Here is a 25,414-nt window from a genome sequence, read left to right as displayed (position 1 = left end):
GAAGAGAGCAACACCGTTTGCATGACGTCCAGCACTGGACTGGTGTTGACGCCTGCGTGTAAGAGTGATACTCACGTTTTCAGTGTTCCGGAGGTCATGAGTTCTGTGACCAGCACAATGCACTTCCTGCCTTTAACGGGGGCCTCCCAGGATTCGTAGAAGCGGACGATGTTGGGGTGCTGCAGCCCCTTCAGCATGCCCGCCTCCTCTTTGAACCGCTGGCGCTCCGACTTGGACAGCTTACGGTCCTACGGGGGGGATCATAGGAACGTCAGTGTTACAGACAGTCAGGAGAGAAAGTATAAACACAGGTCTATGAGACTAGATTTGGCTTACAGACAATATGGCATATACTCATTTCATTCAGCAAAGGTCAAACAATGCGAACAGTAGCCTTTTACTAGTATGATGTCAAAGTGAAAGTGTCTCTACATCTTGGCACAAACATTCATGTTGATGCTTTTTTAAGTGTGGGGATTTGCAATATCAGTGTTTAGCTCACTAAACTTTTGGAAAGAGGGCAAATCCTCAAACATTTCTGTCAGCTAGCTTTCAGTTAGCGCATGCTTGGGACAAAATACATCATCACTTGTTTCTTTCAAAGCAGTATAGTGACTGTGAGTTGGACAAAAGTGCTTTACAGTTCATAAAGAACAAGTACGAATAAACCTACATATATTCATCAAATTACAGTACCGGTTAAACGTTTGGACACACCTAGCCATTCAAGGGTTTTTATTTATTTTACTATTTTCTACATTGTAGAATAATAGTGAAGACATAAAAACTATGAAATAACATATGGAATAATGTAGTAACCAAAGAAGTGTTAAATAAATAAAAACATAATGAGATTTTTCAAAGTAGCCACCCTTTGCCTTGATGACAGCTTTGCACACTCTTGGCATTCTCTCAAACAGCTTCATGAGGTAGTCACCTGGAATCCATTTCAATGCTCCCGAGTGGTGCAGCGGTCTAAGGCACTGCATCTCAGTGCTTGAGGCGTCACTACAGACAACCTGGTTCGATTCCAGGCTGTATCACAACCGGCCATGATTGGGAGTCCCATAGGGTGGCGCACAATTGGCCCAGCCTTGTCCAGGTTTGGCCGGTGTAGGCTGTCATTGTAAATAAGAATTTGTTCTTAACTGACTTGCCGAGTTAAATGTTAAATAAAAAAATTAATAAATTAACAGGTGTGCCTTGTTAAAAGTTCATTTGTGGAATTTCTTTCCTTCTTAATGCGTTAGAGCCAATCAGTTGTGTTGTGACAAGGTAGGGCTGGTATTTGGTCTTTTACCAAATAAGGCTAAGTCCATATTATGGCAAGAACAGCTCAATTAAGCAAAAAAACGACAGTCCATCGTTACTTTAAAACATGAAGGTCCGTCATTCCGGAAAATTTAAACAACTTTGAAAGTTTCACCAAGTGCAGTCGCAAAAACCATCAAGCGCTATGATGAAACTGGCTCTCATGAGGACCGCCACAGGAAAGGAAGACCCAGAGTTACCTCTGCTGCAGAGGATAAGTTCATTAGAGTTACCAACCTCAGAAATTGCAGCCCAAATAAATGCTCAGAGTTCAAGTAACAGACACATCTCAACATCAACTGTTCAGAGGAGACTGCGTGAATCATGGTCAAATTGCTGCAAAGAAACCACTACTAAAGGACACCAATAAGAAGAAGAGACTTTCTTGGGACAAGAAACACGAGCAATGGCCAGTAGACCGGTGGAAATCTGTCCTTTGGTCTGATGAGTCCAATTTTGAGATTTTTGGTTCCAACCGCAGTGTCTTTGTGAGAAGCAGAGTAGGTGAACGGATGATCTCCACATGTGTGGATCCCCACCGTGAAGCATGGAGGAGGTGCTGGGATGGTGCCACTTTCTGTGATTTATTTAGCATTCAAGGCACACTTAACCAGCATGGCTACCACAGCATTCTGCAGCAATATGCCATTCCATCTGGTTTGCGCTTAGTGAGACTATCATTTGTTTTTCAACAGAACAATGATCCAACACACCTCCAGGCTGTGTAAGGGCTATTTGACCAAGAAGAAGAGTGGTGGAGTGATGCATCAGATGACCTGGCATCCACAATCACCAAACCTCAACCCAAGTGAGATGGTTTGGGATGAGTTGGACCGCAGAGTGAAGGGAAATCAGCTAACAAGTGCTCAGCATATGTGGGACTGTTGAAAAAGAATTTCAGGTGAGGCTGGTTGAGATAATGCCAAAAGTGTTCAAAGCTGTCATTAAGGCAAAAGGTGGCTACTTTGAAGAATCTAAAATATATTTTGATTTGTTTAACACCTTTTCGGTTACTACATGATTCCATATGTTATTTCTTAGTTTTGATTTGTTCACTATTATTCTACAATGCAGAAAATCGAAAAAATAAAGAATAATCCTTAAATGAGTAGGTGTGTCCAAACTTTTGACTGTTACTGTACATTAAAGACATGCTCAGTTCGTCAAATTTCTGCCCTGCTAGAGCTGCCCCGGTCAAGTGTATGTGTTGTTAATGTTAAGTGGAAACATCTAGGAGCAATAACGGCTCAGACGCGACGTGGTAGGCCACACAAGTTCACAGAACGGGACTGCCGAGTGCTGAAGCGTGTAAAAATAGTTTGTCCTCGGTTGCAACACTCAGAGTTCCAAACTGCCTCTGGAAGCAACATCAGCACAAGAACTGTTCGTCAGGAACTACATGAAATGGGTTTCCATGGCCGAGCAGCTGCACAAAAGCCAAAGATCACCATGCGCAATGCCAAGCGTTGGTTGGAGTGGTGTAAAGCCTGCCACCATTGGACTCTGGAGCAGTGGAAAATGTGTTCTCTGGAGTGATGAATCCCGCTTCACCATCTGGCAGTCCGACAGATGAATCTGGCTTTGGCGGATGCCAGAATGCAACCTGCCCCAATGAATAGTGCCCACTGCAAAGTTTGGTGGAGGAAGAATAATGGTCTGGGGCTGTTTTTCATGGTTCGGGCTAGGCCCCTTAGTCCAGTGAAGGGAAATCTTAACGCTACAGCATACAATGACATTCTAGACAATTCTCTGCTTCCAACTTTGTGGCAACAGTTTGGGGAAGGCCCTTTCCTGTTTCAGCATCACAATGCCCCCGTGCACAAAGCAAGGTCCATACAGAAATGGTTTGTCGAGATCGATGCGGAAGAACTTGACTGGCCTGCACAGAGCCCTGACCTCAACCCATCGAAACACATTTGGGATGATTTGAAACGCCGACTGTGAGGCAGGCCTAATCGCCCAACATCAGTGCCCGACCTCACGAATGCTCATGGCTGAATGGAAGCATGTTCCAACATCTAGTGGAAAGCCTTCCCAGAAGAGTAGAGGCTGTTATAGCAGCAAAGTGGGGCCCAACTCCATATTAATGTCCATGATTCTGGAATGAGATGTTCGACGAGCAGGTGTCCACATACCTTTGGTCGTGTAGAGTAGCTGCACATATGGGAGGTAGCATGCCATTTTCGGAGATCACTTTGGTTGGTGAGTGCTACTTTCAGAACTACTGGCTAAAAAGTATACAAAAGTACTGGGAGAGTCACTTTAAACTTTAATATAATTTGATGTAAATATATAGGAAGAGGTAAAACTGAAATAACTTTCACACTATCAAACAATTGTACGCGCGCGCACACACACCCACGGCCGTAGGACCTTGCGCCTGTTCTCTCTGGCATGGGGCAGTGACATGAGGAATGTGTGCAGCTTTGGCATACTTTCCCACCAAACTGAAAACAAAAAGGGCCAAAGTGTGACCGAGCGAGAGACGAAAGTGGAAACGTAAAAAACCTCATTCTTCCTGCCTACTAACCAAATCCCCTCAGTCTACCATCACAAATCATACAACTTAACATTTCTCATCGGTAGGGACGGGAGTTCTTCTTGGTCAGGTCATGTGTTAAAAAATTTTTTTGCTGGCTCTACTCAGACAACAGCCAAAGCTAGCCTACCACAAAAAAAACAATACATCTTCATACATCTATTTGAAACAATAGATTGCTGATAAAGAGTTGAAGTCAGATTAAGTAGGCCACACTCACTACTACAATACCTAGGCTTCTCATAGTGCACTCTTATCCAAACACACAGAGCTCTGTCCGGTAACAATCAACAGGTGGCTAGCGTAAAGCCCTGACAGAATATCAAGTACAAGTCAAATCAGATACCTTCATGCATTTGTAGACTGACTCTTTGGAACACTTTATGATCGCCAACGCCTTCATTCTTGGACCAGTAAAACTCAACAATAATCAAAACCTTTTCTTAACTAAGAGAGCCAGCAAATAAATTCGAACTAAAAAGTCTAATTTCACTTCGACAATAGGCCTATTTAAATACTAAAACAGGAGTAAAAAGGCCAGAGTTTGTGCACAGGCCTGAGGCCTTTATGCCTCAGTCTCAGTGTTGCCAGATACACTGCTAGGCCTACATCTGCTCTCTGATCTGCCAAAAGTGCCAACCCAGACCAGACCACAATATGAAACAACAAGATCTGCAAGATCTGGCAAGTGGCCAGGTTGTCCAGGAAACGCTCCCTATTGAGTGAGTGTGAGAGTGTGAGAGTGTGAGAGTGAGTGAGTGAGTGAGTGAGTGAGTGAGTGAGTGAGTGAGTGAGTGTGAGAGTGAGAGAGAGCTTTCCACTGTCAGACTGACCTCTGACTGTAGTTAGAAAGGAACTGAGCTGTTCTGGCTCTGGGGTTTTTGTCTGACTGTAGTTAGAAAGGAACTGAGCTGTTCTGGCTCTGGGGTTTTTGTCTGACTGTAGTTAGAAAGGAACTGAGCTGTTCTGGCTCTGGGGTTTTTGTCTGACTGTAGTTAGAAAGGAACTGAGCTGTTCTGGCTCTGGGGTTTTTGTCTGACTGTAGTTAGAAAGGAACTGAGCTGTTCTGGCTCTGGGGTTTTTGTCTGACTGTAGTTAGAAAGGAACTGAGCTGTTCTGGCTCTGGGGTTTTTGTCTGACTGTAGTTAGAAAGGAACTGAGCTGTTCTGGCTCTGGGGTTTTTGTCTGACTGTAGTTAGAAAGGAACTGAGCTGTTCTGGCTCTGGGGTTTTTGTCTGACTGTAGTTAGAAAGGAACTGAGCTGTTCTGGCTCTGGGGTTTTTGTCTGACTGTAGTTAGAAAGGAACTGAGCTGTTCTGGCTCTGGGGTTTTTGTCTGACTGTAGTTAGAAAGGAACTGAGCTGTTCTGGCTCTGGGGTTTTTGTCTGACTGTAGTTAGAAAGGAACTGAGCTGTTCTGGCTCTGGGGTTTTTGTCTGACTGTAGTTAGAAAGGAACTGAGCTGTTCTGGCTCTGGGGTTTTTGTCTGACTGTAGTTAGAAAGGAACTGAGCTGTTCTGGCTCTGGGGTTTTTGTCTGACTGTAGTTAGAAAGGAACTGAGCTGTTCTGGCTCTGGGGTTTTTGTCTGACTGTAGTTAGAAAGGAACTGAGCTGTTCTGGCTCTGGGGTTTTTGTCTGACTGTAGTTAGAAAGGAACTGAGCTGTTCTGGCTCTGGGGTTTTTGTCACTGTTATTAAGTGTTGGGCGTCTTTGGGGGTGTGGTTACTAGGGAGGGGGGTTTGGAGGACAGGAGGTGGAAGGATGAGGATTCTTTGGACAATGGCAGTTTTTTTTTAGGGAGGGTACGCACAGGGGTGAGGGGGTGACAGGGAACCAGAGTATATTTCAGGAGGAGGGGTGACCCTGAGCCTGGGTAAGGGCTGAGGTTGAGTCAGGGGCGAGGGGGTGCTTGCTTTGCTCTCTAACTAACTGACCTAGTTTCAGTTCATCTGTTGTGCCCGTGGCATGGACCAGTAGTTTCCCTTTTCTCTTCCCGTTCTGCAGTGCATATGGAAACAGCCATGAAAAACATTTGCGGTTCGATACCACGGTTGTGCGCAATTCTGAATTTTGGAATCAACTCACACTCAACTCATGAGTTGAAATTCAAATTGAATTGGCCAGGATGTAGACTAAAACATGTGAGTGATAAAGTAAAATTGAATTCAGTGCAATTCAAATAAATTCCACTCAGTCTCACTGTTGACAGTGCATGTCAGGGCAAAAACCAAGCCATGAGGTCGAAGGAATTGTCTGTAGAGCTCCATGACAGGATTGTGTCAAGGCACAGATCTGGGGAAGGGTACCAAAACATTTCTGCAGTATTGAAGGTCTCCAAGAGCACAGTGGCCTCCATCATTCTTAAATGGAAGAAGTTTGGAACCACGAAGACTCTTCCTAGAGCTGGCCGCCAGCCAAACTGCGCAATCGGGGGAGAAGGGCCTTGGTCAGGGAGGTGACAGAACCCAATTGTCAACCTGACAGAGCTCCAGAGTTCCTCTGTGGAGATGGGAGAACCTTCCAGAAGGACAACCATCTTTGCAGCACTCCACCAATCAGGCCTTTATGGTAGAGTGGCCAGAAGGAAGCCACTTCTCAGTAAAAGGCACATGACAGCCTGCTTGGAGTTTGCCAAAAGGCACCTAAAGGACTCTCAGACCAGGAGACCAAAAGGCACCTAAAGGACTCTCAGACCAGGAGACCAAAAGGCACCTAAAGGACTCTCAGACCAGGAGACCAAAAGGCACCTAAAGGACTCTCAGACCAGGAGACCAAAAGGCACCTAAAGGACTCTCAGACCAGGAGACCAAAAGGCACCTAAAGGTCTCCCTGGTCGGATAAAACCATGATGCTAAGCCAGAATGCCAAGCATCACGTCTGGAGGAAACCTGGCACCATCCCTATGGTGAAGGATGGTGGTGGCAGCATCATGCTATGGGGATGTTTTTCAGAGGCAGGGACTCGGAGACTAGTCAGGATCAAGTGAAAGATGAAGGGAGCAAAGTACAGAGAGAGATCCTTGATGAAAACCTGCTCCAAAGTGCTCAGAACCTCAGACTGGGGCAAAGGTTCACAGGACAAAGACCCTAAGCACACAGCAAAGACAACGCAGGAGCGGCTTTGGGACAAGTCTGAATGTCCTTGAGTGGCCCAGCCAGAGCCTGGACTTGAAACCGATCTCTGGAGAGAACTGAAAATAGCTATGCAGTGACACTCCTCATCCAACCTGACAGAGCTTGAGAGGATCTGCAGAGAAGAATGGGAGAAACTCCCCAAATGCAGGTGTGCCAAGCTTGTAGTGTCATACCCAAGACGACAAGGCTGTAATCACTGCTAAAGGTGCTTCAACAAAGTACTGAGTAAAGGGTCTGAATTCTTTCTGAATGCACTGTATATATCCTTAGAGATTGACAGGCTTAAAAATAACAACAATGTTAGCGATAACGTTACGTTTTTAAAGAATCGGTTGATTAAATAAATTAAACCATTAAATTATTTATAACATTAAAAGTAATTTCCTAAATTAAGATGTATACTAATCTTATTTATATAAATAGCCTTTGTTCTCTTATTCCATACTTTTGGCCTGACGTGAACATTTTAACAGCAGCTGTAAAAATCTGTCGTTCTTCCCCTGAGCAAGGCAGTTAACCCACTGTTTCCCGGGCGCCGAAGACGTGGATGTCTATTAAGGCAGCCCCCCGCACCTCTCTGATTTAGAGGGGTTGGGTTAAATGTGGAAGACACGTTTCAGTTAAATGAATTCAGTTGGACAACTGACTTGGTATCTCCCTTTCCCGAATGTTTTTATAGAAGCAGCAATTGAAACCCAAAGTGTGATAACTGAAAAGCTGAGAATTTTTTTTTAAATCCCAAATAAATAGAACATATTGTTGACGTAATAAAACATGACGTTAAAATCATCCACGACAGGGTCAGAAATGTTGTGACAAAAACCATGTGCCTACACTTAATTCAAACCACTCCGCCCCATTCTGTGTTTACATGTGTTCACCATTCACTAACTGCCTCACTGGCTGACTCCAAACACAGTTCACTGCAACAGAATGGACTGGTCTAACACACCATTCACTTACGGTAATTCAAACAGTTCATTAAGACATTTATAACACTAGGAACTCCTCTGACATTGTCATCTCAAAAATAGCATCTATGGAGTATAAGGCAGAACCTTATTAGGCAAGTTATGTTGTTCACACTTACAGACCAATGAAAACTACTTCCTGCATTAACCTGAGCTTGGACATCTGTTACTCACAAGTCCCCTTAGCTTGTCACATACCAGCAACAAAAGACACTACATTACCACTCCATGTAGTAACAACCATGTAGTAACACTGCACATTACATGGTCACGAGAGATCACTGGCTACAAAAGATGCTAGCGATAATATACACTACATTTCAGTTCAAAACATCTCATGCATGTTTATCATTTGCTTATATCACACATGCTCATAGCTTAACTGAGCATTTCCGTTATTTTGTTGTGGTTGAACAACCACAGATGTCTGAGCAAAACAATAACAAAAGAGGAATAACACCCATACCAGAATACCAGGCTGTTTGCAATGCGTCATTGGTTAGACTTATTTACAGAACAGTAAAGTAACTGCTGATATTTACAAAGAAGTGCCAATACAACTGAGTATTACTAGTGTCCTAATCACAATGTTTTACTGTTATATCCTCTTAGTATGAATAGATTGTTTTTATACATCCTGAGAAAATAGTGTTAGGTTCAAGCTCTGTGTAGGAGAAATGTAATTACAGTGCACTCGGAAAGTATTCAGACCCCTTCCCTTTATCCACAGTTACGTTACAGCCTTATTCTAAAATGGTTTAAACATATTTTCCCCCCCCATGAATCAATCTACACACAACACCCCATAATGACATCACAATACCCCATAATGACAAAGCGAAAATGCACAGCATTTATTGGACTGCAGGAATGTGTACTCCCAATAACTCAAAGCCTCTCCTGACTGATAAGGTGATATGCACGGAGAAGTACGGAGAAATCCTGGGTGATGGAAAAGTACATCTTTGTGGCAGGTGGATGCATCCTGTCAGTAACAGTGGATAGAGCCATAGTTACTAAATCAAAGGGGAAACAGACCCAATTTATGAATATGATGGGAATGAGAGACGTTGTGTAGATCTGGTGAGTTCATTGAACCAATACATTTGTGACGGAGAAGTCCGTCGTCACTGCCCGCAGGCAGCGTTTGGTACACTAACAGGCTGACTACACCGCTTGCGTCGCGTGCGTTGCAAAATAAATTTAGAAAGATATATTATTCAATTATTGCACCCACACTGCTTGCGTGCATCTGCGTTACGAAGGGCTAAAATAGAAGTCAGTTCTATTTCTGACGCAGATCGCGCTGCAAGTCCTGCCTCTCCCATCTCCTCATTGGTTTATAGAAGCACATACCCATTGGTTATACCCACGTGGGTAAATGAAAGACGAACGAGGTCAGTGGTGGTAATGCACCTAATTTATGAAAGTTGCCAATCGCAATATAAAGTCAAGAGAAGGAAAATGCCTAGAAGGAGATGATGACTAGAAACGATTCGGTTGACCGTTTTATGTGTGGATTAATTGTTGGAGTAGAGGACCTTGTGCATTTCAGGTAAAATAACAAATCAATGTTTATATCCCAGGACAAATTAGCTAGCAACAGCAAGCTAGCTAAATAGGACAAATTAAGTAGCAAGTGCAAGCTAGCTAAATTGCCAAAAATGTTTAACGATTTTTGACCTGTCCCCAAATTAATGTAATTGGTTCAGAGTTTGTTTTGATATTTTAACCTTAGTGTTGTGATCACGTTTGGTGTGGGGGGACAAAATACATTTATGCAGCCAGTTTGGCTTCCGTGTTACACAGACACATTCATTGCGCCCCCCTGCTCCGTTATCAGCTACGTTAACAATGTGGGTCGACATACAAGTTAACTTCAGTACATACATTTCACACTTTATTCTTACCTCCTGTCAGTAACAAGTTATGGTATAAGCAATATACAGACAAGTGTTCATGTTTAATTTAAGCAACGTTTATTGTACTTATCAATGTTATGGATGAGCGCGTTGTTTGTCTGGTTCTGTTCCTCTATCTCCAGCTCTGTAGCTTCCGGGTATGATGGGATAAGGACCTGAGCTAAGGCAATCGGGCTGGCTTTGTAGTGCCTGTCCCGAATGGCTCGTTCATGTGAATGGGCATATTGGAAGACTACATGTCAGTAGGGATGGGATTTTGGAAATGGGTTATATTGGTATATTGTATCATGAGAAACGTGGTGCAATGTATACAATTAATTATGTTTAGCTGAGTGGAAAATGTAGGCTTTGATGAAGGTAATTGCTGAATGAATTAGTGCTGGGTATGTTCTGATGGGAGGGGCTTCCCCTACAAAAGGAGTTTCTCTTTCAGTTCAATGGGGGAACCATTTTGGATTGAGCTGTTGATGGGGCAGCATTGTTTTAAGCTGTTCCCATAATGTATACTTTGGATGGCAGTACTGTTGTTTTTCTTCCAGATTCACTCTGTAAATAAACACCCAGAAGCACAGAAGTACTTTTGCGGCTCCGCCATCTTTTTATTTGATAGAGGTTAGGTTTTTCAGTTTAGCCTTCTGGCCTACTCTATGTGACAACATTCAACGACCGAGAAGTCACTAATTATTATTAGTATAGATATAATATAATTTATTATTATATATATTTTTTTAAATATGTAGAGGCAAGGACAGAGAGCTTTGTGGCGATATTGCTCTTCTTGCCTCCCAATCTACTGACCGGTGACCACAAACAGTGAAGCAATTGTGTGAGAAAGCAGAAGAGGAGTTTAAACGTGTATATAAAGGTTGTTAAAAGAGGTGATCGTGAGATGTTATGCTCCAGAGTCTACAACCCACAGCAAAAACTGGGCCCCTATGCAACTGTGTAAATAGTTGCATTAGAAACATCAGTCAATTCCAAACCACAGCCAATAGTTAAGACTAAAACTAAATTGGAAACGAAGCAGAAAGCGGTAAGGAATAGTTCAATAGATACAGTACGTTCTAAATTTGGTGAACATTGGTGTGATGACTGATGCATTTTATAATTTGGACGCATTACATATTAACCTCAAAATAAGACATTCATGAGTGTGAAGCAAATGAATATACAATGGAGATTGGTAATAAATATGTACAGCAAAAAAGTTAGGGTAGACTAAAATACACCGAAGCCTTCTGGGGGGGGGGGGGCCTGCCTCTGAAAGTAAGTTTTGTTTTGTCTGTAATTAAAACCTTTTTGTTGACCTGGTAAAATAATGTTAGAGGGAAAGAGAGGTAAAGCATAGAAGACATGTTAAAGGGAAACTAGCGTTAGAGTGGAAGAGAAATGTACTGGGTGATGATGATTGAGAGGGCTTTCCAGTCGGAAAGGGTGGAAGAGTGAGTTGAAGGAAAACACACAGTTGAAGTCGGAAGTTTAGATACACCATAGCCAAATACATTTAAACTCAGTTTTTCACAATTCCTGACATTTAATACTTGTATAAGTTCCCTGTCTTAGGTCAGTTAGGATTACCACTTTATTTTAAGAATGTGAAATGTCAGAATAATAGTAGAGAATGATATATTTCAGCTTTCATTTCTTTCATCACATTCCCAGTGGGTCAGAAGTTTACATGCATTCAATTAGTATTTGGTAGCATTGCCTTTAAATTGTTTAACTTGGGTCAAACATTTCAGGTAGCCTTCCACAAGCTTCCCACAATAAGTTGGGGGATTTTTGGCCCATTCCTCCTGACAGAGCTGGTGTAACTGAGTCAGGTTTCTAGGCCTCCTTGCTCGCACACGCTTTTTCAGTTCTGCCCACAAATTTTCTATAGGATTGAGGTCAGGGCTTTGTGATGGCCACTCCAATACCTTGACTTTGTTGTCTTTAAGCCATTTTGCCACAACTTTGGAAGTATGCTTGGGGTCATTGTCCATTTGGAAGACCCATTTGCAACCAAGCTTTAACTTCCTGACTGATGTCTTGAGATGTTGCTTCAATATATCCACATAATTTCCCCTCCACATGATGCCATCTATTTTGTGAAGTGCAACAGTGCTTCACGGTTGGGATGGGGTTCTTCGGCTAGCAAGCCTCCCCTTTTTCCTCCAAACATAACAATGGTCATAACAGCCAAACAGTTTTACTAGACCAAAGGACATTTCTCCAAAAAGTACGATCTTTGTCCCCATGTGCAGTTGCAAACCGTAGTCCGTCTTATTTTTATGGCAGTTTTGGAGCAGTGGCTTCTTCCTTGCTGAGCAGCCTTTCAGGTTATGTCAATATAGGACTTGTTTTACTGTGAATATAGATACTTTTGTACCTGTTTCCTCCAGCATCTTCACAAGGTCCTTTGCTGTTGTTCTGGGATTGATTTGCATTTTTCGCAGCAAAGTACATTCATCTCTAGGAGACAGAACGCATCTCCTTCCTGAGCGGTATGACGGCTGCGTGGTCCCATGGTGTTTATACTTGCGTACTATTGTTTGTACAGATTAACGTGGTACCTTCAGGCGTTTGGAAATTGCTCCCAAGGGTGAACCAGACTTGTGGAGGTCTACAATTTCTTTTCTGAGGTCTTGGCTGATTTCTTTTGATTTTCACATGATGTCAAGCAGAGGCACTGCGTTTGAAGGTAGGCCTTGAAATACATCCACAGGTACACCTCCAATTCACTCAAATGATGTCAATTAGCCTATCAGAAGCTTCTAAAGCAATGACATAATTTTCTGGAATTTTCCAAGCTGTTTAAAGGCACAGTCAACTTAGTGTATGTAAACTTCTGACCCACTGGAATTGTGACATAGTGAATTATAAGTGAAATAATCTGTCTGTAAACATTTGTTGGAAAAATTACTTGTGTCATGCACAAAGTAGATGTCCTAACTGACCTGCCAAAACTATAGTTTGTTAACAAGAAATTTGTGGAGTGGTTGAAAAACGAGTTTAAATGACTCCAACCTAAGTGTATGTAAACTTCAGACTTCAACTGTACAGTGGGGGGGGGAAAAGTATTTGATCCCCTGCTGATTTTGTATGTTTGCCCACTGATAAAGAAAGGATCAGTCTATAACTTTAATGGTAGGTTTATTTGAACAGTGAGAGACAGAATAACAACAAAAATATCCAGAAAAACAGATGTCAAAAATGTTATAAATTGATTTGCATTTTAATGAGGGAAATAAGTATTTGACCCCCTCTCAATCAGAAAGATTTCTGTCTCCCAGGTGTCTTTTACACAGGTAACGAGCTGAGATTAGGAGCACACTCTTAAAGGTCAGTGTTAGGGGAGGGTTTGGCAGGCAGGAATGTCCTTGTCCCATCGCGCTGTAGCAACTCCCTGTGGCGGGCCAGGCTCAGTCGCCAGTTGTACGGTGTTTCCTCCGACACATTGGTGCAGCTGGCTTCCGGGTTAATTAGGGCTAGGCCCCTTTTTTCTCCATTTCCGCCTGAATAACGTGCCCAAAGTACACTGCCTGTAGCTCAGGCCATGAAGCCAGGATATGCATATAATTGGTACCATTGGAAATAAAACACTTTGAAGTTTGTAGAAATGTAGGGAGAATATAACACAATAGATATGGTAGGAGAAAATCCTAAGAAAAACCAACTGGAATTTTTTTGCTGTTGAGAGACCATCCTCTTAGAAATGCAAGAGAAAGGTCATATTGTAAATTAGCTCCCTGGATGCAATTCCTATGGATACCACAGGGTGTCAGGGGTCTATATCCAAGGTTTCAGGGTTGTAACTTCAAAAATGAATAAGAAATAACAGTTTTTGTAGAAGAACACAGTCCCGGAAATCCGTGTTTGCGCACACCATGAAGAAATTACGTACCTGCTAAAATCGGGTTTCCTAATTAACATACTTCTTTCTGAAATAAATAGTATAGTTTGATTACATTTTAGGGTATCTGAGGAGTAAATAGAAACGTATTTTGACTTGTTGAAACAAAGTTTAGGGGTAGATTTTCGGATTCCTTTCTCTGAAAGTTGAACGAGTGGATTACTCATATCGATGTCGCCAACTAAACTGACTTTTTGGGATCTAAAGAAGGATTTTATCTAACAAAACGACACTACATGTTATAGCTGGCACCCTTTGGATGACAAATCAGAGGAAGATTTTCAAAAAGTAAGTGAATATTTAATCGTTATATGTGAATGTATGAAACCTGTGCCGGTGGAAAAATATTTTGATGTGGGGTGCCGTCCTCAAACAATCATGTTTAGGAGGACGCATGGTTCTTCACCTTAGCCTCTCCCGAGTCCGTACAGGAGTTGCAGCGATGGGACAAGACTGTAACTACCAATTGGATATCACGAAATTGGTGAGAAAAAGGGGGAAAATGACAAACGAATGAACAAATTTAAAAAAGATAGCTGTGGATTATTTCAAATCACAAGTTTGTAGGTCTATGCCTATTTGAGAAGCCCGCAATTATTTAGTTGTGGTTGTCTGTAAAAAGCATCTAAAATGTGTGAAGATAGTGTCTTGAGTATCATTTAAAATGTTGAGACAAGAAGAAGGGCAGGTGTGTGGCGAAGAAAGGCAAGTCGCTCCACAGAACAATTCTTGCGCATTTACGGTTTCGATGAGTATGGTTACATGCACACAATGCAATTATATTAAAACTATAGTTCCTCACAGTAAACTATTTGAAAAATCTATCCAACAATCTCCCCCTTGATAATCACCAATCCTCAGTGTGAAAGAACAATGGAAGTTATAGGCCTACTGCTGCATTGGCCTATAGGCTGAGTTCCATGTGCTCATTTCTTTAGCCGCCAATGCTTCACGGTGTATCAATGTGTCCATATGGCAAAGGCTTTTGATCTCGCATTAGTTGACTTTTAGATTTTTTGCATTTTAATTCAGATTTTTATGATTAACCACGTGACAATGACATTAAAAAAACAAAACGTTATTATTGAAATGAAACTGTGGCACGAAAGTGTGCTTGTGAAAAATCATAACTGGCACACAGAACGGTAGAAATGGCAGGATAAGGCAAGCTTCCCCAAACTTGAAACTCACGTGCCGAATATTACATCTTCATAAAATAATGCCCCCACCTTCGGATTTTGCCTATAGGCTACTTTGAAGCAAGGTAAGATATGCCTCATAATATGAAATAAAACATTCAGGTTTAAAACAATTAAGTATGTTTTCAAAGTGCATACTGCTTCCAGCTCCCACTGTAAAATGGTGGATGACGCGCACTTGAATGGTGAATGGGAGGCGAGCTTCAATTACCAGTAGAGAAATAAAAATAGTAGCTCTTTTTAATCATGCACCAAAACTGTAATTGCATTTAGAATTGTTGTGCAATGAATGGGCTTATAAAAGCTAATGTTTTATTCCAACAGCAACCAGCTGATGAGCTGCAGAAATCCAGCTCAAAAAAGGCTCTGTATGCTGTGCTTATGCAATAGTTGTGCTGGATAAATAAGTTACATGATGACTAATGAAAAACACAGCCTAATGTAACTCAACTAAATTAAATTAACCTATAGACTGATACTCATGACTGTCAAATACATTTCTATCAACTGGTATTTCCATCCATTTTTTTTCTCCTGATCATTTTGGCCTTTATTTAAATCGGCTTTTCATTCATCTGCATTATTATTGCCAGTTATGTTTATTGTATATTGAGATCTTGGTCCTATCACTATGATCATTGATATTCTAAAGAAGCTATCCCTTTTCCTTTCTTTCTGTGCCACCAAATGTTTAAATATACTGATAAAGTTACCAGATAGATAAAAAAAAAAAAATCTACCAGTCACTCAGAATACTTACCAGTCATAATAACATTAAAAACCACAACAAAAAACTACTCGGTTTAGTTTTTCCAGGTTCACTCAAAATCTATAATTTTTTCAATAAAAAAAAATAAAAAATTGATGTTCCAAGTCCATGAGAATGATTAAAACCACATCAGGAGATCACTTTTGAGGCCGGGGAAGAAAATTAAATATTTGATGGTACTTAGCGTCGCTAACTGGCTACACAAAGTGGTAGACAGGCATTCTCATGCAGTTCTCTTCAGAACGTTACAAGAAATACAAATCGCTGGTGCATTCTTTACAATATTAAAGAATCTGTGCTCGCTTTTTTCTCTAGGGCTCTCAAACAATTGCACAGTGAAGCCTATCATTACAACAGTTATTATCTGGGTGATTTCCCCCCCCTGGTCACACCAGTGCTCCCAAAAGAAAATGTCAGGTCCCACAGCAAAATATCTAGGAGCACCTAATAGAGCCCTGGTGATACCAGTCCTCTGTGACCTGTCTTCCCACACCGGCTTTGTCTGGAGCTGGGAGGCTGTCTGGTCTAGTCTAGGCTGTGAGGGAAGAGATGGGCCTCGGTGTACATGGGGTTGGGGTGGGTGGTGTATAACCTAGACTATGTCTGGGGAATAAAGCCTTGTGCTTTAGTTTTACTGATCATGGGACAGCTTTAATAACCGTGTGAGAGGGGATTTCAGCTCCTCCCAGTGTAGTGCCTACTAGGGTTGGGTGGTATTGACTTCTGTAACTTCATACCGTTCCTGTACCATACCAGGGTATACGGTATTACCACACAATGGGCAATATTTCATTCAAAAAAACTTTATTTATTTTTTTACACACAAAACAAAATTTAGGCAGCGGGCATCTTGATCCAGGAGGGATTGTCTCTTCTGTACCCAAGAAGCTTGATTTTGCAAGCTAGCAAGTTAGCAAACCAAACGCATAGCTGTAGTCCTGAGCTAGAGATCATTTCTTTGGCAGATCTTAGATTGTTAACTTATACTTCTCAGTAATGGCGTAGCACACACACACCACTTTATGTTTGTGACAAAGATTTGACATGTAGAGTTCGAGAGGGAGCATAAAATAAAGAAAAGGCAAGAATATATCCTGAGGCAATAGAAAATAAAATGTGCAGCTTGATTGGTTATACGCTTTAGGACTGTCAGCATCATCTCTGTAGAATGGATGGAGTGTGGAAGGGGAGAGAGAAGGGACTAAGTGGAAGGGGGAGGAGGGGATAGAAGATTGATAGATAGAGAGCTGAAGAAACAGACCTTGGCAGGCCAGCCTGCTGCACTTCACACAGGAGATTAGAAATTCATCAGTCAGGAATCTGACCCATTTTAAATTCACAAAAGCAATGAGCTCAGGGGCGGACTGAGCATGTGTGGAATTCTCTCTCTGGGCTGAACGAGGGGGAAGGGCTGTGATCGCAGCATCTCCACATTCTTGGTGTGTGTGGGATCTGTGACGGTTATGACAGGCTCAGAGGGTGTCACTATAAAGACAGTGCTTTCGGAAAGTATTCAGACCCCTTGACTTTTTCCACTTTGCCAAATTACAGCCTTATTGTAAAATTGATTAAATTAGTTTTTCCTCATCAAGCTTTACACAATACCCCATAATGACAAAGCAAAAACAGGTTTTAAAGAAAATTTGGAAAAATGTCAAGAAGGACAACCATCTCTGCAGCACTCCACCAGTCAGGCCTTTATGGTAGAGTGGCCAAATGGAAGCCACTTCTCAGTAAAAGGCACAACAGCCCACTAGGAGTTTGCCAAACGGCACCGAAAGACTCTCAGACCATGAGAAACAAGATTCTCTGGTCTGATGAAACCAACATAGAACTCGTGACGCATGGCACTCAAGCCGACATCTGGGGGAAACCTGGCACCATCCCTACGGTGGTGTCAGCATCATGCTGTGGGGATGTTTGTCAGGGGCAGGGACTGGGAGACCAGTCAGGATCGAGGCAAAGATGAAGGGAGCAGAGTAAAGAGAGATCCTTGAACAAAACCTGCTCCAGAGCGCACAGGACCTCAGACTGGGGCGAAGGTTCACAGGACAAAGACGCTAAGCACACAGCCAAGACAATACAGCAGTGGCTTCGGGACAAGTCTCTGAATGTCCTTGAGTGGCCCAGCCAGAGCCCGGACTTGAACCCGATCGAACATCCCTGGAGACCTGAAAATATCTGTCCAGCGAAGCTCCCCATCCAACCTGAGAGCTTGAGAGGATCTGAGTTTCTCCCATTATTCTCTATAATGGGAGAAACTCGCCAAATACAGCTGTGCCAAGTTTGTAGCTTCATACCCAAGAAGACACCAGGCTGTAATCGCTGCCAAAGGTGCTTCAACAAAGTACTGAGTAAAGGGGCTGAATTCTTTTTGAATGCAATATCTGTTTTTAATTTTTAATAAATGTTTGCTTTGTCATTATGGGGTAGTGTGTGTAGATGGATGAAATGAACGTTTTTTCCCCCATGAAATTTTAGAATAAGGCTGTAAGGTAACAAAATGTGGAAAGTCCAGGGGTCTGAATACCTTCCCAATGCACTGTATTTGGTCATTTTTTTTATATACAGGGTAAAGCTGATCATTTCATAACCTTCGTGAATTCTCATCCGACTGGAGAAGTGTCTGATGTGGAGCAGAAAGTTTATTGATTTATTCTGCATTAACGCGAGACACATTACTAGCTAACACGTTTAAATCGGCAAAAATGACAAATTAGTAGGTGATTTTTTAAATTTTATTTCACCTTTATTTAACCAGGTAGGCTAGTTGAGAACAAGTTCTCATTTGCAATTGCGACCTGGCCAAGATAAAGCAAAGCAGTTCGACACATACAACAACACAGAGTTACACATGGAATAAACAAAACATACAGTCAATAATACAGTAGAACAAAAGAAATCAAAACATCTATATACAGTGAGTGCAAATGAGGTAAGTTAAGGCAATAAATAGGCCATGGTGGCAAAGTAATTACAATATAGCAATTCAACACTGGAATGGTAGATGTGCAGAAGATGAATGTGCAAGTAGAGATACTGGGGTGCAAAGGAGCAAGATAAATAAATAAATACAGTATGGGGATGAGGTAGGTAGATAGATTTTCTTCAACTTGAAGTTGTAATTTAACATCATGACTTTCAAGACAAAACATGCAACACAGCTCTCTGTGACTGTACGAGTAAAGTATAAACCTATTGTGAAACGTTAGTCATACCAATACCACAATGAGGAAGGACACAAAAAACCATCACAAAATGAGGAAGTGTGGGGCTACTCTAGCGCCCTTCCTCTGACCAGAAAGAATCCAAACAATTAAAAGGGAAAAGGCAACACCGTTTCTTAAAGGGAAAAAAGCTGTGGCTGTGACTCAGGAGACTGAATCAGGGAGGAAATCACTCTGGCTGTGGGCCACGAGATTCTACTGGAACGTGAACAGTCACCGGTGTTGTGGTGGCATAGACCCATGTAGTAGGTACTAAACGGTCAATAAGAAAACATTGTCAAATTCCATTTCAAAAAGCTTTGCTGCATTGTGCACTAATGAAGATGACCCTTATATTCAGGAAGGGGTCCATCCTGATCTAAAATAGACTGTCATCTCTAGGGCCGGGACAATACCAGAATCACTATATTTTTTCCATGGCAAAAATGAAAACACGAAGCAGGCCACACACTTTGGTCCTTTAAAACCTGCGGTATGTAAAATAGTCTGCTATAGCCTGGGAAATAAATCCATTTGACTCTGGATGACAACATAATGATGTTTGTTTCCAACATTAGGGATGTTTTCCTAAACGAGTTAAATCCACTGTGTTTTGTTTCCTTGTCACAACACTTACGAGTATCAAGATATTGGTATTGTCCCAACCCTAGTCAACATTGCTATTGGCAACGGGCTAGATCTCAAAGAGGAAATGCCAGGAACTTGACTAATGAGATAAGGCTTATAATAAATACAAAGGTGAGGGTTCGGAAGAACAAAGGAGAGATTGCACTAGTGTACTAAACTAATATCAGGAGGATTATTAGCAACTATTTTACAACAGATATTTGATACGGCTTTGAGATACAGAACGCGCATTGGCCATTGCGATTGCATAGGCCTCATTGGGCGGTAGGCTGCAACTGCAAAGTTTTGTAGGATATTACATTCATTAATAGACGGCTACTAGCAGTGGGTATAATATTTACAGTTGGCAATCTAGCTCATGTGTTTTTAGTTTCCACTTACTCAGTTGGTGAATTAGCCCCTAATAAATTAGCCTATGATATTAGTGCACATAAAGATGCATGCAAATTTGCAACACCAGAGCAGAGCAATGTGAAGGGACACGCTGGGATGACTGTGACTGATTTAAACACCTGCACAGTTAATGTCCAAATGCCCCGAATGTGACTCAGACCGCATGGCAGTACCACAGTCACAGGAAGGAAAGATAGGTAGACTTATGGGCCTAGACCTCAGTAGTCATGAAGGGAGGGCTTTGGGAATACAAGTTTATTAAATAGATAGTATTGACATGCAGGTAGCCTAGTGGTTAGAGTGTTGGGCCAGTAACCGAAAGGCCTAGTTAAATAAAGTTTAAATAAATTAAAAATTAAAAAGCCCATTCTCTTACCTGCAGCTCACACCATGCCACCTCCACTGTGGTCTCTGTGTCCAGGCCCTTGTAGACAGTCTTGAAGGAACCACGTCCAATCTCAATGTCAAACTTCAGGAACCGCCCATCCGGCGACGTTCCCACCGCTTTCGTCTCTGCTTCCTCGATGTCATCCTGCACCTTTTTCTCTGCCTCTCTCTGTTCAGCCTCCACCCGGGCTTTCTCCTTCTCTTCCTCCCCCTCTTCCCTCTCCTTCACTTCATCGCCACTCCCAGGTTCTGTCGTTTGGCTTGGCGGTTGGGCAGCTAGACGGTTTGCTGGCTGAGCCACTGCTTCCCCATCACAGATATCTTGTACTACGGCAGCCTTCTGCTCTACAGACACATCTACCTTCACTTCTCCTCCTTCGCTCTCCGTCACAGTCACACGGGGTGCAGGTCTTGGGGTGGGGGGTGGACCGGCAGGATGGGACACATCTTGCACGGGGGGTTCAATGGGCGTGAAGATAGGGATTGTACTGGGTAAGGGGAGGTCAAGGGCGGTGGCATTGGAGTCGCTGATGACGCTGCGGCGGAAGAATGGTCGATATTCGGCAGGGCAGCGATCGCGCTCCATGGTGTGGTGGCGGTGCCTCAGCTCCACTGCCACCCTTTCACCAACTAGTGAGTCCGAGCCAGATCCGTTGTTTATGTTGCCATTACCACTCTTGGAAAGGGGAGCCAGGAACTTCATCTTGTCGTTGGGCTTTTCCGACATCCCACCACCCAACGCGAGAGTGAGCGGATATGATTCAACGGAGAAAAGATAAGTCAAACTTCCTCCATACAGGCTTTGGAATGAAACAAATCTATCTGGTCAAAAATCTAATCAGACTGCCACTAAACAGGAGCTTGTTTTGCAGATCTCCCTCTCCTATTCCTAGCTGTGTGCTTGTTGCTTTAAAACAGTCAGAGGAGTACAGGGCTCAGCGTCTGGATGGAGGGTGTTCTTTTGTAGATGGAAACGAACAGAACACCGTCACGGAACAGGAAAAGCTGATGCTGATACACAAGACCCTTTAGATCCACACCATCCATGCTGCAAGAAACCAGGTACAACTGTGAGCCATCATAAGGAGCCACCAGGGCGGGGGAAAAGGCTAGACTCTGCTCCAGGCACGGAGCTTCACTGCAGGCAACGACAGGCCACACACTGCCAGCTGAGATCAAGTGTCACTGCAGGGGGAAAGAAGCAGGGAGAGATGAGATCAGTATAACAACAAAATTCAGGAAGGAAAGGGAAAACTGGTTTAAGGGCAGACGAGGGGAGGGTTTGGTCAGAAATCTAGAATTCCTGACTTACCAGACCTAATTCCCTCAATGAGTGCAAAGAGAGAGGTTTGAGGAATGTCTGTTTAAAAAAAAGTTGTTAAGAAGAAGTACATTACAGAGTAAATATCTGTAGCTACCTTGTTGTGGTGGTCAAGTGGCAGACAGTTATCTCAAGCTTTACAGTACACAGCAGAGTAACAGTGATTCAACTTGGTAACTAAATATCACAATATTTACACATAATACGACAGTAGCTTCATTGGCTTGTACGTTGTAGTCAACTGCATTCAACACCGACCCAAAAGCAGCTTTGAAACACTACAAGGTTTTATGCAACCCTCTCTGTCCTAGTTATGGCACACTGTTATAGGTCTAAACCACCTTGATTAAACCCCCTAGAGTCGATTGACAAGCCTGTGCCTCACAAAGTGACGTCATTTTGAATAGCTCCCTGTGTTTATGCTAGAGACTTACTGTTTCTTGTAGTGGCTGCAACTCAAGGCCCTCTTTCCGGCCGATATAACATTTACGCCTATTCCATAACATGGGAGCTTGTGAAAGCGGCCTTTTTCTACACGATGATCCAGACAAGAAAATTGTCACGAAATCGTCTGTAAAACCCGAACCGTCTGAGCTACAAACTAATATGTGACAGTGTCGGTTGTTCGGCTATACGACAACCACAAGCTTTACAACAGTCGTCTCAACTCTGTCACTGACTTCGTCATTTTGAAGAGGTCATCTCACAAAACCGACTGTCCAGACCGAACCGTCGGAGCTACACACCAATATCGAAAGGGGAGACTCACAAACAAAGGTGTCGGCTGTTCTGCTCTAAGACGCACACAATCCTCAGGGGAGTCGTCTGAAGGTAACCAAGTACCGGGCTGTAAAACGTGCATGGGCATACAATGTGCCAAAAATAATATGACCAAACATGGGTCTACAATTTATTTTTTCTAAGTTATTTTCCTCTCTCAGATATAGATCTCACTTCAAAACCTTGTTCCTTATTATTTATTTACTTTCTGTTTTGTCATATGTGAATGTGTTATTCAATATATTTCTATGGGCTATAGCATTAAATGCCAAATTCAATATTTAATCAGTTATTTTGTTTGTGTGATATATATATTTTCAAAGAGTTAGTTAATATACAGAAAATTGGTCAAATGAAATTAATTCAATAGGCCCTGATCTATGTATTTCACATGACTGGGAATACAGACATGCATCTGTTGGTCACATACCTTGTGACCAACAGAAAACCAGTCAGTATCTGGTGTGACCACCATTTGCCTCATGTAGCGTGACATCTTCGCATAGAGTTGATCAGGCTGTTGATTGTGGCTTGTGGAATGTTGTCCCACTCCTTTTCAATGGCTATGCGAAGTCGCTGGATATTGCCGGGAACTGGAACACACTGTTGTACACGTCGATCCAAAGCATCCCAAACATGCGCAACAGTGTGACATGTCTGCTGAGTATACAGGCCATGGAAGAACATTTTCAGCTTCCAGGAATTGTGTACAGATCCTTGCAACATGGGGCCGTGCATTATCTTGCATGAGGTGATGGTGGCAGATGAATGTCAAGACAATGGGGCTCAGGATCTCGCCATGGTATCTCTGTGCATTCAAATTGCCATGGATAAAATGCAATTATGTTGGTCGTCCATAGCTTATGCCTGCCCATACCATAACCCTACCGCCACAATGGGGCATTCTGTTCACAACGTTGACATCAGCAAACCGCTCGCCCACACGATGCTATACACATGGTTTGCAGTTGTGAGGCGTTTGGACATACTGCAAATTCTCTAAAATGACATTGGAGGCGGCTTATGGTAGAAAATGAACATTCAATTCTCTGGTAACAGCTCTGGTGGACATTCCTTGCAGTCAGCATGCCAATTGCACACTCCCTCAAAACTTGAGACATCTGTGGCATTGTGTTGTGACAAAACTGGACATTTTAGAGTGGTCTTTAATTGTCCCCAGCACAACATGCACCTGTTATCATGCTGTTTAATCAGCTTCTTGATGTGCCACACCTGACAAGTGGATTTTGGCAAAGGAGAAATGCTCACTTTTTATTTTACCTTTATTTAACTCGGCAAGTCAGTTAAGAACAAATTCTTATTTTCAATGATGGCCTAGGAACAGTGGGTTAACTGCCTTGCTCAGGGGCAGAATGACATGTCTACCTTGTCAGCTGGGGATTCGATCTTGCAACCTTTCAGTTACAAGTCCAACGCTCTAACCACTAGGCTACCTGCTGCCCACTAACAAGGATGTTAACAAATTTGTGCACAAAATTAGAACAACCTTTTGGTGCGTATTGAACATTTCTGGGATCTTTCATTTCAGCTCAAGAAACATGGGACAAACACGTTACGTTTTTATTTTTGTTCAGTATATATTTTTGTTATACCTAAAGGGGTCCTAAAATCCAATGGCTAAATGATACATTTTATGACAATCTTTAAACAATTCTATATGCTAGCTTTGCAGATATTGCGGTCTAAGGGTTTAGACCTACACGGCTTAATTTCTGAGCTTTGTAGAGAAAATCGTGTGATTCAATTCAGCACAACCTATTTGTGTATATGCTACACTCAACAAAAAGTTGACATTGATGAGTCAGTTATCAATGTGAAATGCTTGACCTAAATTTGTTCACATTTTCTAGCTAGATAGATAACATTAGCGACCAAATATACTCAACGCCCAAACTGCAGAATTTCTAAACCCAGAGTCGCAACATCGCGAGACTTCCAGGAACGCTTGCGAAACAGACCTGGGTTCAGAGTTAGATAAATCAGTCAGAGAAGTGAAAGATTATTTCTTAGCTGTTCATTTTCTCGAACTCTAAAGTAACAACCTTGATTATAGCTAACGTCGTAACTAGTTGAACACGTTATTATTCCAACCTCGGGAAAATAAAATGTTTTAATTTCCCTAAAAGCAACTTGATATTTAAGGAGTGGCTTTGATTTTACAGTATGCACATGCGCAGTTCGGCGCGAGACGACCGTTACACCTATTTATATGCATGAGTTCAGCGAGCCAAAGTCGCCTACAATCAAAGATGTTACAATTGTGATTGGGGATTTATATTGGATTAACAGTTTTAGCCTAACTTCTTTTCTATATTCCCCTAAAATGACATACCCAAATCTAACTGCCTGTAGCTCAGGCCCTGAAGCAAAGATATGCAAATTATTGGTACCATTTGAAAGGAAACACTGAAGTTTGTAGAAATGTGAATTGAATGTATCCGAATATAACACAACAGATCTGGTAGAAGAAAATACAAAGAAAAAAAGCAACCGTTTAAAAATATAAAATCTGTATAGTCTTTTTATTGTTTTTCTGTATCGTCTGTCGACAAACGTTAGCTACTAGTTAGTTAGCTCACCATCATTCCATGGCGACTGCGCAGTTAGCTAGCTAGTATTATTAACTTACCTAAAAATGAGTGATAGAAATATAAAAAGGTTCTAAACCCAAAGGCAAGACCTCCGGGAATGCTTGAGAAACAGACCAAACAAACCAGAAGTGAAGAATTCTTACTTGGTTGTTAATTTTCTCAAAATCTAAAGGCGCAACCTAGATTCAAGCAAATGTCATAAGTGGTTTAACATCTTATTACTCCAACCTCGTGAAACTGACCAACTGGCACGTTTTAATTTTCGTAAAAAAATAACTTTATATCACAGGAGTGCCTTTGAGTTGACCGCTTGCACATGCGCAGTTC

General features: G+C 42.2%; 1 protein-coding gene across 2 annotated transcripts in view; it reads right to left on the bottom strand.

Moving 5' to 3' along the window:
• Positions 1 to 25,414, bottom strand: part of LOC106573365 (serine/threonine-protein kinase WNK1) — a 50,812-nt gene that overhangs the window by 24,765 nt on the left and 633 nt on the right. For both annotated transcript variants that reach the window (XM_045697046.1, XM_045697047.1), the window contains exons 2-3: positions 20,364 to 21,559; positions 76 to 248 (exon numbers count right to left, since the gene is read on the bottom strand). In XM_045697046.1, the coding sequence (XP_045553002.1) occupies positions 76 to 248; positions 20,364 to 21,101 (911 nt within the window). In that variant the 5' untranslated portion in view covers positions 21,102 to 21,559. The remainder of the gene's footprint in view (positions 1 to 75; positions 249 to 20,363; positions 21,560 to 25,414) is intronic.

The sequence above is a fragment of the Salmo salar genome, chromosome ssa16 (assembly GCF_905237065.1).
Source record: "Salmo salar chromosome ssa16, Ssal_v3.1, whole genome shotgun sequence".
In the NCBI taxonomy this organism is placed as follows: domain Eukaryota; kingdom Metazoa; phylum Chordata; class Actinopteri; order Salmoniformes; family Salmonidae; genus Salmo; species Salmo salar.
This window is presented reverse-complemented; position numbering and strand designations above follow the sequence as displayed.